General features: G+C 44.9%; 1 protein-coding gene across 1 annotated transcript; it reads right to left on the minus strand.

Annotated features, from left to right (window-relative positions):
- Positions 1–531: 531 nt before the first annotated feature.
- LOC116974675 (NACHT, LRR and PYD domains-containing protein 3-like) lies at positions 532–13,688 on the minus strand. Its single transcript, XM_033023392.1, has 7 exons — positions 11,909–13,688; positions 3,954–4,084; positions 3,599–3,769; positions 1,929–2,099; positions 1,576–1,737; positions 1,123–1,293; positions 532–972 (listed from the first exon to the last, which is right to left on the minus strand). The coding sequence occupies exons 1-7, from the start codon at positions 13,664–13,666 to the stop codon at positions 786–788; spliced, it is 2,751 nt and encodes a 916-aa protein (XP_032879283.1). The 5' UTR covers positions 13,667–13,688; the 3' UTR covers positions 532–785.
- Positions 13,689–15,223: the final 1,535 nt, after the last annotated feature.

Genomic DNA, 15,223 nt, shown 5'->3' on the forward strand with positions numbered 1-15,223 from the left:
ATATAGCGCCTTTCTAATACTCAAGGCGCTTTACATCGCATTATTCATTCACTCCTCAGTCACACTCGGTGGTGGTAAGCTATTCCTGGGGCAGACTGACGGAAGCGTGGCTGTCAATCTGCGCCTACGGCCCCTCCGACCACCACCAATCACTCACACACATTCACACACAGGCAAAGGTGGGTGAAGTGTCTTGCCCAAGGACACAACGACAGTATGCACTCCAAGCGGGATTCGAACCGGCTACCTTCCGGTTGCCAGCCGAACACTTAGCCCATTGTGCCATCTGCCATACTAAACATGACTACTTAATTTACATGACATTGCCGTATCCCAAATACCATGGTGCCCTGAAAGGGGGAGATTCTGTATAAACACTGCTTTAAGATATACATGGTGAAACAAAAATGTATAAGAATCGTCTTTATTAAAATCTGACAATATGCACTTTAACCACTTGTGTTTTTTTTCTATTAAAAATCTCAAATTGTGGAGTACAGAGGCAAAAAAATCAATGATGGGTCTTTGTCCCAAACATTATGGAGGGCACGGTGAACTAAACGTAGCTGTCTCGGAGCTGGTTCACTGATGTATGGTGCAATTGGAGTACCTTCTTTACTTCTATGCTATTTTGAAAGGAAGGTTTAAATTCTATCGTAATTTGAAGCATATCACAGATATTCATCAAGCTAGATCACATCCGTGAAAGTGTTAAATTGGAGACCCGCTGCAATATGGTCATGGTGCGTATGAATGAGATACAAAACGCACTTCTATACGTTCAGCTAAAGATCAGAAGAAACACCCATTGCATCCATTCCAGACTTCTGTTCATTGCTCGTGCCGAAAGATGGCCCAGATAGGTCTGAGGACAAGTTTGTTTCCAGGCTGACATCCTTCATTACGCGAGCTGCACCGAGAGTGCTGATGAAGTCCTCGAAGACCGAATCAGTGAGCACAATGCGGCCAAGTCTACAACAGTGAGAGAGAGAGAGACAGAGAGATATATATATATATATTAGTGGAGAGGGAGAGAGTCTCAGCAACAGTTTTAAGTAACAATTCTGTAATAGTAAGAAACAGGGCAACACAGTCATGTGATGCCTCTCACGTTCTACCTACCCTAGCTTCTCTATTTTGCATTCTGGATTCACCAGGGCTGCATTCAACGCTTTAATTCCAGAATCTCCCAATTTATTATCACTCAGGTCCAACCCCGTCAGAGAGTCATTTGTGTTGATGGCAGCTGCGAGATCCTCGGCACAGGACTGCGTGAGACCATTATTATTCAATCTAGTGATCATAGGAGCAAATGTTCATCACTATTATAAAGAAAGACATGTTTATATATTGAACCTTTAATAATTGAACTTTTAATAATTCCCACGTTATATCATAATCGTAGATTCTTAGTCATATTGCATGGAAACAGATGCTTCGGGCAACTTTCCCATGCCGACCATAATACACTTGTCCCACCATTCAGTGTTTGGGCCATGTCCCTCAAACCTTTCCTATCTAAATTAGGGCGTTAGAGATCGCCCAGATCTACAGTATACTTATTCAGCTGCTTACCGCAGTTCCTGGATGTTACATTCTGTGTCCTTCAGTGCTTCAGACAGCACTCGCACCCCTGCATCTCCCAGTTTATTATCACCCACTGACAGTTCGGTCAATGAACTGAGAGCAGACGCCAGGGCATGAGCGAAAGATGCTGTGAGGTGATTACTACTTAGACTGGAGGAGACATAGAGGAAAGACAAAATTAAACACGTTTTAAAAAGAAAATAAAGTAGGTGATTGAGTTTGATACACGGAATTGTTGTCGAAGGGAAGAGTCACACAATATATACTCTACTGCCTTTAGACATTAAATATCTGAATGATTAAGGGTTTATTGCAATCTTCCACTATTCAATCTGACTCACCCCAACTCCTGGATGTTACAGTCCGAATCTCTGAGAGCCACAGACAACATTTTTACTCCCGAATCTCCCAGCGTATTCTCACCGAGATCCAGTTGCGTCAGCGAAATGTTTGCATTCAGAGTGGAGGCAATATCTCGTGCACTGGAGTCGGTAAGTTGGTTGTTGTTCAGACTAAAGCGACATATAAAATAAAGATTATGAAGGCAAGAATATCACTATGCGCGGCATCAATCAAGCTACAACCTGGAACATTATAATATGTGCATAAAGCTGGATTAACTCAACGGGACAGGCAGCATCTCTGGTGGGAAGAATGGGTGACGTTTTGGATCAAAACCCTTCTTTAGACTAGTCGGGGGGAAAGCAAAACGAGAGATATAGACGATGATGTTGAGAGATAATGAAAATGAATGCAAGATATGCAAAAAGGCAACTATGATAAAATAAACAGGCCATTGTTACCTGTTTGTTGGGTGAAAACGAAAAGCTGGTGCGACGTGGTTGGCGGGGCGGGAAGGGGTGGGAGGGTGGAGAGAGTGGGAATTCCTGGTTACAGAATATTCAGACAACTGCACTGTAAGCTGCCCAGGCGAAATATGTGATACTGTTCTTCCAATTAGCGATTATCCTTACTCTGACAATGGAGGAGACAGAGGACAGAAATGTCTCTGTGGGAAAGGGAAGGAGAATTAGAGTGTTCAGCAGCCGGGAGATTAGATAGGTCTAGGCGGTCGAGCGAAAGTGTTCAACGAAAGGATCACCAAATCTATGTTTGGTCTCGCCGATGTATAAGACTCCGGAACTTGAACAACGGGTGCAGTAGATGAGGTTGGAGGAGGTGCAATTGTACCTCTGCTTTACTTGAAAGGACAGCCGGAGTCCCTGTGTAGAATCGCGGGAAGATGTATAGGGACATGATTTGTATCTCCTGCGGTTGCAGGGGATGGTACTTATGGAGGGAGTTGTTTGGGTGGGAATGGAAGGGTTAACCAGCGAGCTGCGGATGGAATGGTCTCTGCGGAAAGCGGGAGGGGGTGGAGATGTGAAAATGTGACTGGTGTTGGGTTACCGTTGGAAGCGGCGAAAATGTCGGAGGATTATGTGTTGTATGCGACAGCTGATGGTGTGAAAGGCAAGGACCAGGAAAACTGTGTCACTGTTGCGACTAGGGGGAGAGGGAGCAAGGACGGAGCTGCGGGTTACCTAACACACAGAAGTGAGGGCCTCATCCACGATGAGAGGGGGTAACCGCCTTTCCCAAAAGCATGAGGGCATCTCGGCATTCCCTCGCTCTCCATCCTTGGCCCACCCAACTCGCACCAGCTTCTCGTTTTTACCCTATAAACAAATAACAATGGCCTGCTTCCTTCATCATCGTTACTTTTTTGCCTACCTTTCATTCATTATTTTTGTCTCTCCACTCCTTCATCTATATCTTTCATTTCCCTTTCCCCTGATTAATCTGAAGAAGGGTCTCGACCAGAAACATCACACAATCCTTGTCTCCATGAATGCTGTCTGTCCCGCTGAGTTACTCCAGATTGTGTGTCCATCTTCGGTTTAAATCAGCATCTGCAGTTCCTTCCTACATATATTGGCTTGGTAAGACTTATACATAACTTATACATAAACGTTATTATAGTTATCAGAATCATCCGTAATCTACTTACCTCAATTTCTGTATTTTACAATCGGAATCCATGAGTGCTCTAGACAACACTTTTACTCCTGAGTCCCCCAAGTAGTTCTCACCCAAGTTCAGTTTAGTCAGCGAGGGGGTTGCACAGAGAGCGGCGGCGAGATCCTCGGCACAAGAGTCAGTGAGGCCGTTGTCTTCTACTCTAGTGTGATAAAATAAAAATAAATAATCGGATTATTAAATGAAAGACATGAATATTGGTAAAGTTCGTGCGAATTATTGACGTCTTATTATTACACAATAGAGGATAGGACTATGGAGACTTATTCAGCCTATAATTTCAGAGGAGCTTGTGAATTTCTAATATCATGCGGGCAGGCACATACCTCAGTTCCTGTATTTGACAATCTGAGTCGTTCAGAGCCGTAGTCAGTCGTTTCATTCCCCGATCACCCAGCTTATTATGACGTAGGTCCAGTTCCTTCGCTTTTACGAAGAACAGTAGCGAGTTTCTCAGCTGGAGAACATGTGAAACCACAATGGGTTATTGATTATGATAGGTACACAAAATTGCTGGGGAAACTCAGCGGGTGCAGCAGCATCTATGGAGCGAAGGAAATAGGCGACGTTTCGGGCCGAAACCCTTCTTCAGACTGATGGGGGGTGGGGGAAAGAAAGAAGGAAAAGGGGAGGAGGAGGAGGAGCCCGAGGGCGGGCGGATGGGAGGGTGGGTGGAGACAGCTAGAGGGTTAAGGAAGGGGAGGAGACAGCAAGGGCTAGCCAAATTGGGAGAATTCAATGTTAATGCCATAAGGACGCAAGGTCCCCAGACGGAATATGAGGTGCTGTTCCTCCAATTTCCGCTGTTGCTCACTCTGGCAATGGAGGAGACCCAGGACAGAGAGGTCGGATTGGGAATGGGAGGGGGAGTTGAAGTGCTGAGCCACCGGGAGGTCAGGTAGGTTATTGCGGACTGAGCGGAGGTGTTCGGCGAAACGATCGCCCAACCTACGCTTGGTCTCACCGATGTAAATCAGCTGACATCTAGAGCAGCGGATGCAGTAGATGAAGTTGGAGGAGATACAGGTGAACCTTTGTCGCACCTGGAACGACTGCTTGGGACCTTGGATGGAGTCGAGGGGGGAGGTGAAGGGACAGGTGTTGCATTTCCTGCGGTTGCAACGGAAAGTGCCCGGGGAGGGGGTGGTGCGGGAGGGAAGGGAAGAATTGACGAGGGAGTTGCGGAGGGAGCGGTCTTTGCGGAAGGCAGACATGGGGGGAGATGGGAAGATGTGGCGAGTGGTGGGGTCACGTTGGAGGTGGCGGAAATTGCGGAGGATTATGTGTTGTATTTGCCGGCTGGTGGGGTGAAAGGTGAAGACCAGAGGGACTCTGCCCTTGTTGCGTGTGCGGGGATGGGGAGAGAGAGCAGTGTTACGGGGTATGGATGAGACCCTGGTGTGAGCCTCATCTATGGTGGCGGAGGGGAATCCCCGTTCTCTGAAGAACGAGGACATTTCCGATGCCCTGGTATGAAATGTCTCATCCTGGGAACAGATGCGGCGTACGCGGAGGAATTGGGAGTAGGGGATGGAGTCTTTACAGGGGGCAGGGTGGGAAGACGTGTAGTCCAGATAGCCATGTGAGTCAGTGGGTTTGTAATGTATGTCGGTCAGGAGTCTGTCCCCTGCGATGGAGATGGTGAGGTCAAGGAATGGTAGGGACGTGTCGGAAATCGTCCCTACCATGTGCCGGATGGAAGTTGGTGGTGAAGTGGATGAAGTCAGTCAGTTGTGTGTAGGTGCAGGAGGTGGCACCAAAGCAGTCGTCAATGTAACGGAGGTAGAGGTCGGGGATGGGGCCCTAGTACGTATTGAACAAGGATTGTTCAACGTACCCGACAAAGAGGCAGGCGTAGCTGGGGCCCATGCGTGTGCCCATAGCTACGCCTTGTGATTGGAGGAAATGGGAGGAGTCAAATGTAAAGTTGTTGAGGGTGAGGACCAACTCCGCTAAGCGGAGGAGAGTGTCAGTGGCTGGGTATAGGTTGCTCCTCTGGTCGAGGAAGAACCGGAGGGCTCCGAGGCCATCCTGGTGGGGGATGGAGGTGTAGAGTGACCGGACATCCATGGTGAAGATGAGGGGGTGAGGGCCCAGAGAGTGGAATGCGTGGAGGCGGCGGAGAGTGTCTGAGGTGTCTAGAACATAGGTGGGGAGGGATTTGACCAAAGGGGATAGGATGGAGTCAAGGTATGTGGAGATGAGTTCGGTGGGGCACGAACACGCAGAGACAATGGGTCTGCCGGGAGAGCCGGGTTAGTGGATTTTGGGGAGAAGGTAAAAACGGGCCGTGCAGGGCTGGGGAACGATGAGGTTGGAAGCTTGGTCGGGCAGGGCGTGGGAATTGATGAAGTCGGTGATGGTGCTAGAAATGGTGGCCTGGTGCTCGTCAGTGGGGTCATGGTCCAAGGGTAAGTAGGAGGAGGTGTTCGAGAGTTGGCGCGTGGCCTCAGCTTTGTAGACATCGACGCGCCAGACTTACACGGCACCTCCCTTGTCGGCTGGTTTGATGACCCGATTATGATAGTTGGCCGGTTAAAGGTTAGCGCTGGGCCATACTGTTTTATGATATCTCATTTACGATCGCGTACTTACCGTAGTTTTTGTAGTTTGCACTCGCGGCGCCCCAGAGCCGCAGACAATAGTTTTACTCCGCAATCCCCTAGTTTGTTATAACCCAGCTCCAGCTCCTTCAGCGGCGAGGTTGCAGTGGTAAGCGAGACCAGATCTTCAGCACAGCAATGTGTAAGATTATTATCTGCAAGTCTGAAGTGCAAAATAAACAAAGTGAGAGCGGAAAAATAAAGAGTGCCGAGTGCGGGACAGGAAAGAGAGCAACGGAATTATTATGAACAAAGTATACATTATAAAAGAGAATCACTAAGAACTTTTGAGTCATATATAACAGCGACAGCCCTTTCGACCCACCTACACCACATCGACCTCGTTTTCGCATCTACGATCGCTCTATCTGAAAGGGTTCACCCGAAACCCCCAGAAATTTTCGAACTCATGTTCCCAAGTCGCTATTATTTCTTGTAATATGACCTGCCTCACCTGGAAGCTTGATTCCTATACCTACCACACTCTGAGTGAAAAATGGCTCACTCTTTCCTGTTACATTGTTGCCCTCTCATATTAACGCTATGCCCATCGGTTTTTCATTTCCCTTCCCGTCGGAAATAAAACTTTGTAGCTTCACCCTGTTTTGTTCCCCTCATGACATTATACACTTGCATAAGATCACCAGTGAACATCCAAGAAATAAAGACAGCCTGACGACCCTTTCCCTGTAGCTATGGACCTCGAATCCTGCCTACATCATCACGAATTTTCCCACATTCCAAAGACGTGCGGGTTTGCAGGGCAATTGACTTCTGTAAATTGTCCCCAGAGTGTAGGATGTAAATAATCTACCCGAAGATTTTTGGTCGGGTCGGACTCGATGGCCGATGTCGCAGTAAATGGCGGGGCTTGAGGAAGTGAAGTAGTTCAGAGCGAACTTGCAGCACAGCTTCATAGTTCCATGAAAGTTGCGTCAAAAGTTTCACAAGTAAAGCAGCAGCATTTTTGCAAGGAGGCTGACTGCAGGGTAAAGATTCAACTAGGATGCCATGAGGATGGGAAGCAGAGCAACAGGTCAGCAAATAGATGGGTTGACGCGGAAGTGGATTATAAGGCATGACATTATCTATGGAAGGACAGGCAGGAAGAGGTTCATGGTTATGTGGAGAATGAAGGACTGAAGTATGTTTACTTCAATGCAAGGCCTATTGTCCGTAGAAGCTCATGAGCCTCGTCACTGGACCAATGCCTGGAATGATGATATCGTGGCCAATGTTTAAATTTGGTTGCAAGAGGGACGTGATTGGCAGTTGTGCATGCCTGGGATTCGATGTTTTAGATGGCTACAAAGGAGACGATGCTTTATAGTTCCGGTAGAATATAACGGCGGTCTGCAGTGATGGCCTACTGGAGGGTACATCTACTGAAGCATTCTGCGTTCATGTCAACAATAAGAAAGGAGCAATGACTTCAATGGCATTATATTACTTGCCACCCAACAGTTAGTGAGAGATGGGTGATCAGATAGGCTGACAGATTAAGGAAGGATGCTAGAACCATCGGTTTGATATAGTGGGTGAATTTAACTGCCCCAATATTGACTGGGGCATACACGGCTCAAGAGGATTAGACGGGCAAAAATATGTAAGCCGTATCTAAATTTTCCTTAAACAGACTGAGGGTATTTCGACTTGGCGAGGGATCATACTGGATCTTGTATTGGGAAACGGGACTGTTATGTGTCTGATGTAAGAAACATAGAAACATAGTAACATAGAAAATAGGTGCAGAAATAGGCCTTTCGGCCCTTCGAGACAAGCACCGCAATTGAATATGATCATGTCTGATCATTCAAAATAAGTTCCCCTTACCGTCTTTCCCCCCATATCCCTTGATTCACTTCGCAATACGAGCTAAATCTAACTCTCTCTTGAAAACTCTCTCTTGCGGTGGAAGAAGAATTTTGGATATAGTGTTCAATACTCCCTAATTTACCTTGCATTTCCGCTGACTAGTCTGAAGGAGGGTCTCGACCCGAAATGTCACCCATTCCTTCTCTCCAGAGATGTTGCCTGTCCCGCTGAGTTTCTCCAGCATTTTGTGTCTACCTTTCCTGAGTTCAAATACAGTTTTGTATGGGGAGACATCGGGATGTTGGAGTATGTTACTTAATAGGGGCAAGGCAGTTTACCGCTCAAGGATAAAGGAGGGAGTATATGTTTTGAGCCGGAGAACGTATATGAGCAAACTCGTCGAAGGTAGGCTCATAGAGAGCAGGAAGTAGAAAATACGAATATGTAAGGCCAGTTTCAAATCGAGCGGGCGTTAATGCTTAGGGTCTTCAAAAGCATTAAACTCCCCGGTGCCTAATAGTACCTATCTCAGGTTATTGAAGAAACAACACGGGACATTGTGGGGACATTAAGAACGATTCTTGGTTCTGTTCAGGCCACAAGTGAGGGCCCAGCCGACTGAATAATTATCATTGTGTTTCTATTGTTTAAGAAGGAAAGTAAAAAGGAATCCAGGGAACCATAGGACAATGAGTCCGAACTCAGGGCTAGTGAAACTGCAGGAGAGATTTCCTGGAGATAGGATTTACTATCATTGGGAGCGAATTGGGTAATTAGGCATAGGTAGCTCAGGTTTGTAAGGGCATGCCGTGCGTCTACTTAATTAGAGCAAGGCAGATGTTTTATGTCACTGGGCTGGAGCTTAGGAGGGTAGACAATCAGAACTGAGGTTTTGAGGAGCTGATAAAGCAGGTTGATGAAAGTAGGCCAGTAGATGTTGTACATGTGGACTTTGGTAAGGATTTTGATGAACTGTCTACGATACCACCTACTTTGGTGTCATCTGCAAACATTCTAATAATGTCTTGTCATTCTTATTCAAATCGATGGTATAAAATACAATGGGTGCAGCACTTGCCCCCTATACACATGCGTCCTCAGAGACATCCAGTCCAAAAAGTAGACTTACACCACTACCCTCTGCTTTCTTCCATGAAGTCAATTCTCTATTCCATTATCTAGCTCTCCTTGCATACCAGCTGACCCAATCGTCCCGAGCAGCATACCATGCGGAATCTAATCATAGGTCTAGCTGAAGTCCACCTGAACAAAATCCACAGCTTTGCAGTCATCAGTCCTTTTGGTTATGTTTTTAAAAAGCTCAATCAAATCCGGAAGATACGATCGTCCATGTTGAACACAACGCTGAATCACCCTATCAGCCTAATTCTGTCCAAATACATTGACATGCCTTAGAGATCCTTCGGAACGATCTTCAGTAATTTATTTACCACTGATGTAGAGATGACTGGTCTATAGTTCCAGGCATTTTCTCACAATTCTTATTAAGTAAATGCACAACACAAGTCAAACTCCAGTCGCCCCGCACCCCACCCGAGCCTAACCATGACACATGATTCTCAGCAAGGGTTCAAGCCTTGTAAGATTGAAGGAGGAATAAAACAAGCGAAAATGAGCGGATAAAAAGAAGAAAGAGTGAATTAACAGAGAAATAAGAGTGAGCGTGGGGGTAAATAGAGAAGTGAGAGACAAAAGAAAGGTAGGCGGTGTTCCTAGTGAACAATAGAGTAAGGACATGCTCGGATAGTAATTGAGAGATGGATTAGAGAAAGCGTCAAGTTCAAGTTCAAGTGAGTTTATTGTCATGTGTCCCTGTATAGGACAATGAAATTCTTGCTTTGCTTAAGCACGAATTTCATTGACCTATACAGGGACTTGTCGAGAGGAATAGAGCCAGAGGCACAATTAAACTATAACAAGACACAGCAGGAGAAACAGCACGAGATGGTTGGGAAGGTGAGAATGGAGAAAAGAGAAGATACATTGTGACGCGTGGGGGCAATACAGTAAAATGAAACAGGTTGGTGGTGAGAAATGAGAGAGACAGAGGAAACGGAAATAATGGTCAGAATGCAACAGTGAAAATGGAAATGGCGCCGGGGGGGGGGATACAGAATAGACCAAGAGAAATAAGTTCGAAGTTTAAGAGAAAGAAACGGTAGTGAGAATAATAAACAGAGCTGAGCAGAAAAGGTAACAAGGCAGGTAATTAGTGTGAAGTCGGAGGGGAGAGAATGAAGAGGAACGGAGAGAAGGAGACGTGAGCAACGGATAAATGGCAGGGAATTATTCGTGGGAATGAGAAGAGAGATGAAATAAAAATGATAAATGGGAAGGAGAAGAAGGAGGCATATGAGAGGAGCAAGAGAAGTCGGAGAAAGATTGGATTCAATTAAAAACGAATGTGATTACAATCAAAACTAGGAAATCTTTGAAAGAGAAAAATAAAGGGAATGCGCATAGAGATAAAAATAAGAAGCATGAATGGAGATCATAAATAGAAATGAGAAAAAGGGAAAGACACAGCGAGTAGAGAATACGAACAGGAGAGAAAAGACATAGAGATGGAAGCTAGAGAGAAAAGACGAAAGAATGAAAAACGAGGAGCAAAAGAAAAAAATAAAGAGATAAAGGGAAGACTGGGGACGAAATACAGGATATATGGGTAAAATAATGAACAGTAGAGGAGACAAAACGAGAAAGAATAATAGTACAGCAGAGGGAAAGAAAGACCTAAAAGATATCTGTAAACAGAATGGATAAAGGAACATTTAAAGGAAATAGTAAATTAAATGAAGTATGAAAAGCAGGATAAAATAAAATTAAAATAAGACAATATTGTGGCAGAGTGGAAGCACATTGATTTACATCGGCTCGCACATTAATACATTTAGCTACTGAAATATCCACTCACGCAACACACACGGTCTCACAACCAGTTCTTACCCGACAGTTTGTGTTTTTGACTTGGAGTCAGTCAGTATCTTCGACAGTATTTTTATTCCAGAATCTCCCAGGTTATTTCCTTCTAACCTGAACGCATATAGACAAATGTTGTGAAATAATTATGAAGGACTAATAGATCGGGTGATTGCACAGATTAATAGATTAAAGATGAATAGAACATGACGTCTGTCGTTAACATAACAAATGTGGCTGTACATTCAGTTCAATTAATATTATACTTATGAAGAAAAGTTTTAAATGCTTTTATCGAATACGTTTAATTGCATCTCCGTCGTACAGGATTCACTGGCCATCTCAAATATACTCCGTAGTGGTGGCAGTCATGATCGCAGATGACCATGTAATATACATTAGAAGTATTAGCGATAAAATTACAGTTTAAACCACTCAGTGAATGCAAGGTCTTGTTCGTGAATTTGCGTTAGGAATAAGTCTGTCCCTAACCCCGAAATATATAGTTTGAAGCTAAATTGCAGGTAAACCGGTACCATAGAGTAATTTCGATCGATATGTTAGTATTGGGTCTCAATTGCCATTAAATGCGTTATTCATAGAAAGCAAAGGAACATAGTGAATAGCACGTGCTGTGTGTAACTGTGACTCCATTTGCCTTAATTAGTATGTGTTTATTTGTGAATGCTTCCTTTTCGTGAGAAATAAAACGCCTTCCCCATTAAGAATTGTAGAAACCACTAACTAGAATCAGTACGCGGAGAATACTGCCAAATTCGGTACCCTAGTTTATTTGTAGTGCAGTGTTTCACAGGCAAAATAAATAAAGAAACAGTGATATTATGAAAGTATTGCTGTAGATTTCGATAATAATGAAATAAAGAAATAAAAATTCACCTCAAGACTTGGCACTTTTGTAGTACCGCCTCAAGACGCAGCATCCCTTCGTATTGAATGCAGCAATTGCGAAGATCAAGCTCGTTTATTGTGCAACAGAGTCCAATGGCGTGCGAAAGCACTGCACAGTCAATTGGTGTGAGTGATAATGCCTTCTTTGCATCCGCATCTCCAAATGTAAGTCTTGGTACTGATCCCAATGTGACTTGTGCAACTGCAGGATTCTGAGACTCAAACAGATAGTGCAATGTGTTTAACAGATTCCTTTTGCCCCTTTCACTCCACGAGCTTCCAATCTGATTATCCACGTTCTGTTTCACCCAATCAATCACTTGGTGGATGCTTTCCTCAGGAAATTGATCCACAAACTCCATCAGCGGTTTAGATGATCCTGGGGAGGAGAGGCCAGCAACGAAACGGAAAGATACCTCAAACCGCCCATCTTTCGCGCTGTGGGCTTCAGTGAGGAGTTTCTTGATATCCCCTGGATATGGACATAGGAATAGTGCGAGTGCGGCTACAAACTCCTGGATCGTGAGGTGCGGGAAGGTGTACACCACCCGAGAGCCAGTGGTAACTGTCTCCCGAAGTTCCACCAAGAACCCGGACAAAACCTGGGAAGGCTGTAGATTGTGCTTCATCAAATCTTCATTTTGAAACACAATTTTCTTCTCAGACACTCCGATGAAGGCCATCTGACCAACTCTCAATAACACGTCACAAACATTCTTAGTCTCTGAGCTGTGTTTTTTCAAGATGTTGTAAACATAGTAGGAATACAGTTGGGTAATTGTCTTGGGTATTAGCTTCAGGTCTCTGCCTTTATGCATGAAGAAAGGGCCCAGTGTAAGTCCCAAGATGCAGCAGTATGAGGGGTTGTAGCTCATGGTGTATAGGATCTCGTTCTCCTTCACGTGTTTGAAAACAGCTTCTGCCACCGCCCGATCTCCAAAAAAACGGTTGAAATATTCCTTCCTTTGCTCACCTACAAATCCCAGGATTTCAACCCAAACATTAATGTCCGCTTGTTCTAGTAAATTTAGTGAGGCCGGGCGTGTGGTCAACAGCACTGAACATCCTGGGAGCAACTTGCGCTGGATTAAGCTATACACTATATCAGAGACTTCACACGGCCACTCGGGATCGAGGCACATGTGTTTGGGCTCTGTCACTGCCCCTCTGTCAGCGAAATCAATAAAACCATTGAATTCATCAAAACCATCAAAGATAAACAACAAAACAGTTGGATTCTTCCAAAGCTCTTCCAGAAGTGTCGCCAGGTAAGGATAGGAATTTAATATCAAATCTTTCAACGTCACTTTGCTCCTTATGCTATTCAGGTCGCGGAATTTAAAACTAAAAACAAATTGGAAGTATGGGTAGATGGTTCCTGTCGCCCAATCATGAATTATCTTCTGCACTAATGTTGTTTTACCAATGCCTGGGACTCCACAGGCAACCGCTGAACACCCCGTATTAAGTACCACAGCATCGCTAGTTGACCTCTCCATCAAACGCATTTCCCCAGTAAAACTGCTCCGAAATAACTGATCAATTCGTATCTTTTCCAATTCTCTCTGGAGATGCTGTTCTCGACATTCTTCGTGTTCTTTCCCGCGTGACAAGAGTTCGTGTTCCACGAGCTTCCACTGACGTAATGGAGAAATAATTGTCAGTTCAGTATATCGGTCACCCAGCTGCGAAATCTCAATCTTCTCCGACGTCAGGATTGTTTTCAATTCAAGCATCTCACTTAGTACCCGGAGGTTTTCTTTGTGTTTCATCTGAACATCTTTGATGAGACAAAACAGAGATTTACCACATCGATGGTTTGTAAATTACAATGCTATTTTAAGGCTGTGGCGGGACCAATGGCAGATAATATTACTCCTAGTCATTGGTACTCAACTGGTCATTAATTGTAATATTGCTTTTAAGCAAGGATTTGAGGATAGGAGCAGGAAGGTGCTGCTGCAGTTGTACAGGGTCTTGGTGAGACCACACCTGGAGTATTGCGTACAGTTTTGGTCTCCAAATCTGAGGAAGGACATTATTGCCATAGAGAGAGTGCAGAGAAGGTTCACCAGACTGATTCCTGGGATGCCAGGACTTTCTTATGAAGAAAGACTGGATAGACTCGGATTGTACTCGCTAGAATTTAGGAGATTGAGGGGGGCTCTTATAGAAACTTACAAAATTTTCAAGGGATTGTACAGGCTAGATGCAGGAAGATTGTTCCCGATGTTGGGGAAGTCCAGGACAAGGGGTCACAGCTTAAAGATAGAGGGGAAATCCTTTAGAACCGAGATGAGAAAAACATTTTTAACGCAGAGAGTGCTGAATCTCAGGAACTCTCTGCCACCGAAGGTAGTTGAGGCCAGTTCATTGGCTATATTTAAGAGGGAGTTAGACGTGGACCTTGTGGCTAGAGGGATCAGGGGGTATGGAGAGAAGGCAGGTACGGGATACTGAGATTGATGATCAGCCATGATCATATTGAATGGCGGTGCAGGCTCGAAGGGCCGAATAGCCTACTCCTGCACCTATTTTCTATGTTTCTATGTTTCTATATAGCAACATTTTTATAATGGTTTTGTTCTCCAATTGATAAATGCCCACACATTATTCTATGCTTTTTTCCCTCAAATTTCTGTCTCCTTCACTTGCTTTATTCTATTCCCTCCTGTCGTTCCCGACTAGGCGGATCCCTCTGCAGGTCTTCATATTCACCACTAACGCTTAATTTCACACGTCTAACCTCTACTGCGGTTTCTATTCTACTTTACACTGTCATTTCTGCTTGTTTCTTCCGAAAACACCATTCACGTCTGTACAGACCCTCTCAGCTCACGCTGCACACCGCTTTCCCAGCTTCACCAAGCCCCTTCTACTCATTCTCCACTCAGCTTCCTCTTCCACTCACTCACACACCTATATCGTTCAACTAGACTTCACTAATTGCACCCACTACATTATCTCGTCTTCTCATATCTATCTCCATTTCTCTTTCTATGCCCGCATTCTTCTTATCCTTTTCCATTCTCCCCTCCTTCATAGAGCATCCCTCCTCTTTGAATTTAATTTTGTCCTACATTTAGCACCTTGCTCCCCCTAAGATTTATCCATAAACTCGTTCCCTATCTCCCATATATTTATACCCCCCCCTTCTAATCTTCACGCCAGACTCCACCCCGTGCCGCCCATTTCCTTTGATCTCCACCACCTCCCACACAGTTCTAGATCTGTGCTCCCACTCTCGCCTGCCCCTTCTGCCTATTCCTTAATGACCCTCAATGGAGCACAGATGGCACTGCAGTGATGTTGCTTGAAATGCTACATTC

This window comes from Amblyraja radiata, chromosome 6 (assembly GCF_010909765.2).
Source record: "Amblyraja radiata isolate CabotCenter1 chromosome 6, sAmbRad1.1.pri, whole genome shotgun sequence".
NCBI lineage: Eukaryota > Metazoa > Chordata > Chondrichthyes > Rajiformes > Rajidae > Amblyraja > Amblyraja radiata.

Coding starts and splice junctions, on each gene's coding strand:
- LOC116974675 (XM_033023392.1), bottom strand. CDS start 13,666: ATGAAACACAAAGAAAACCTCCGGGTACTAAGTGAGATGCTTGAATTG. Junction 3,770..3,953: donor TGTCAAATACAGGAACTGAG/GTATGTGCCTGC, acceptor TTATCACACTAG/AGTAGAAGACAACGGCCTCA. Junction 1,294..1,575: donor TGTAACATCCAGGAACTGCG/GTAAGCAGCTGA, acceptor TATGATCACTAG/ATTGAATAATAATGGTCTCA.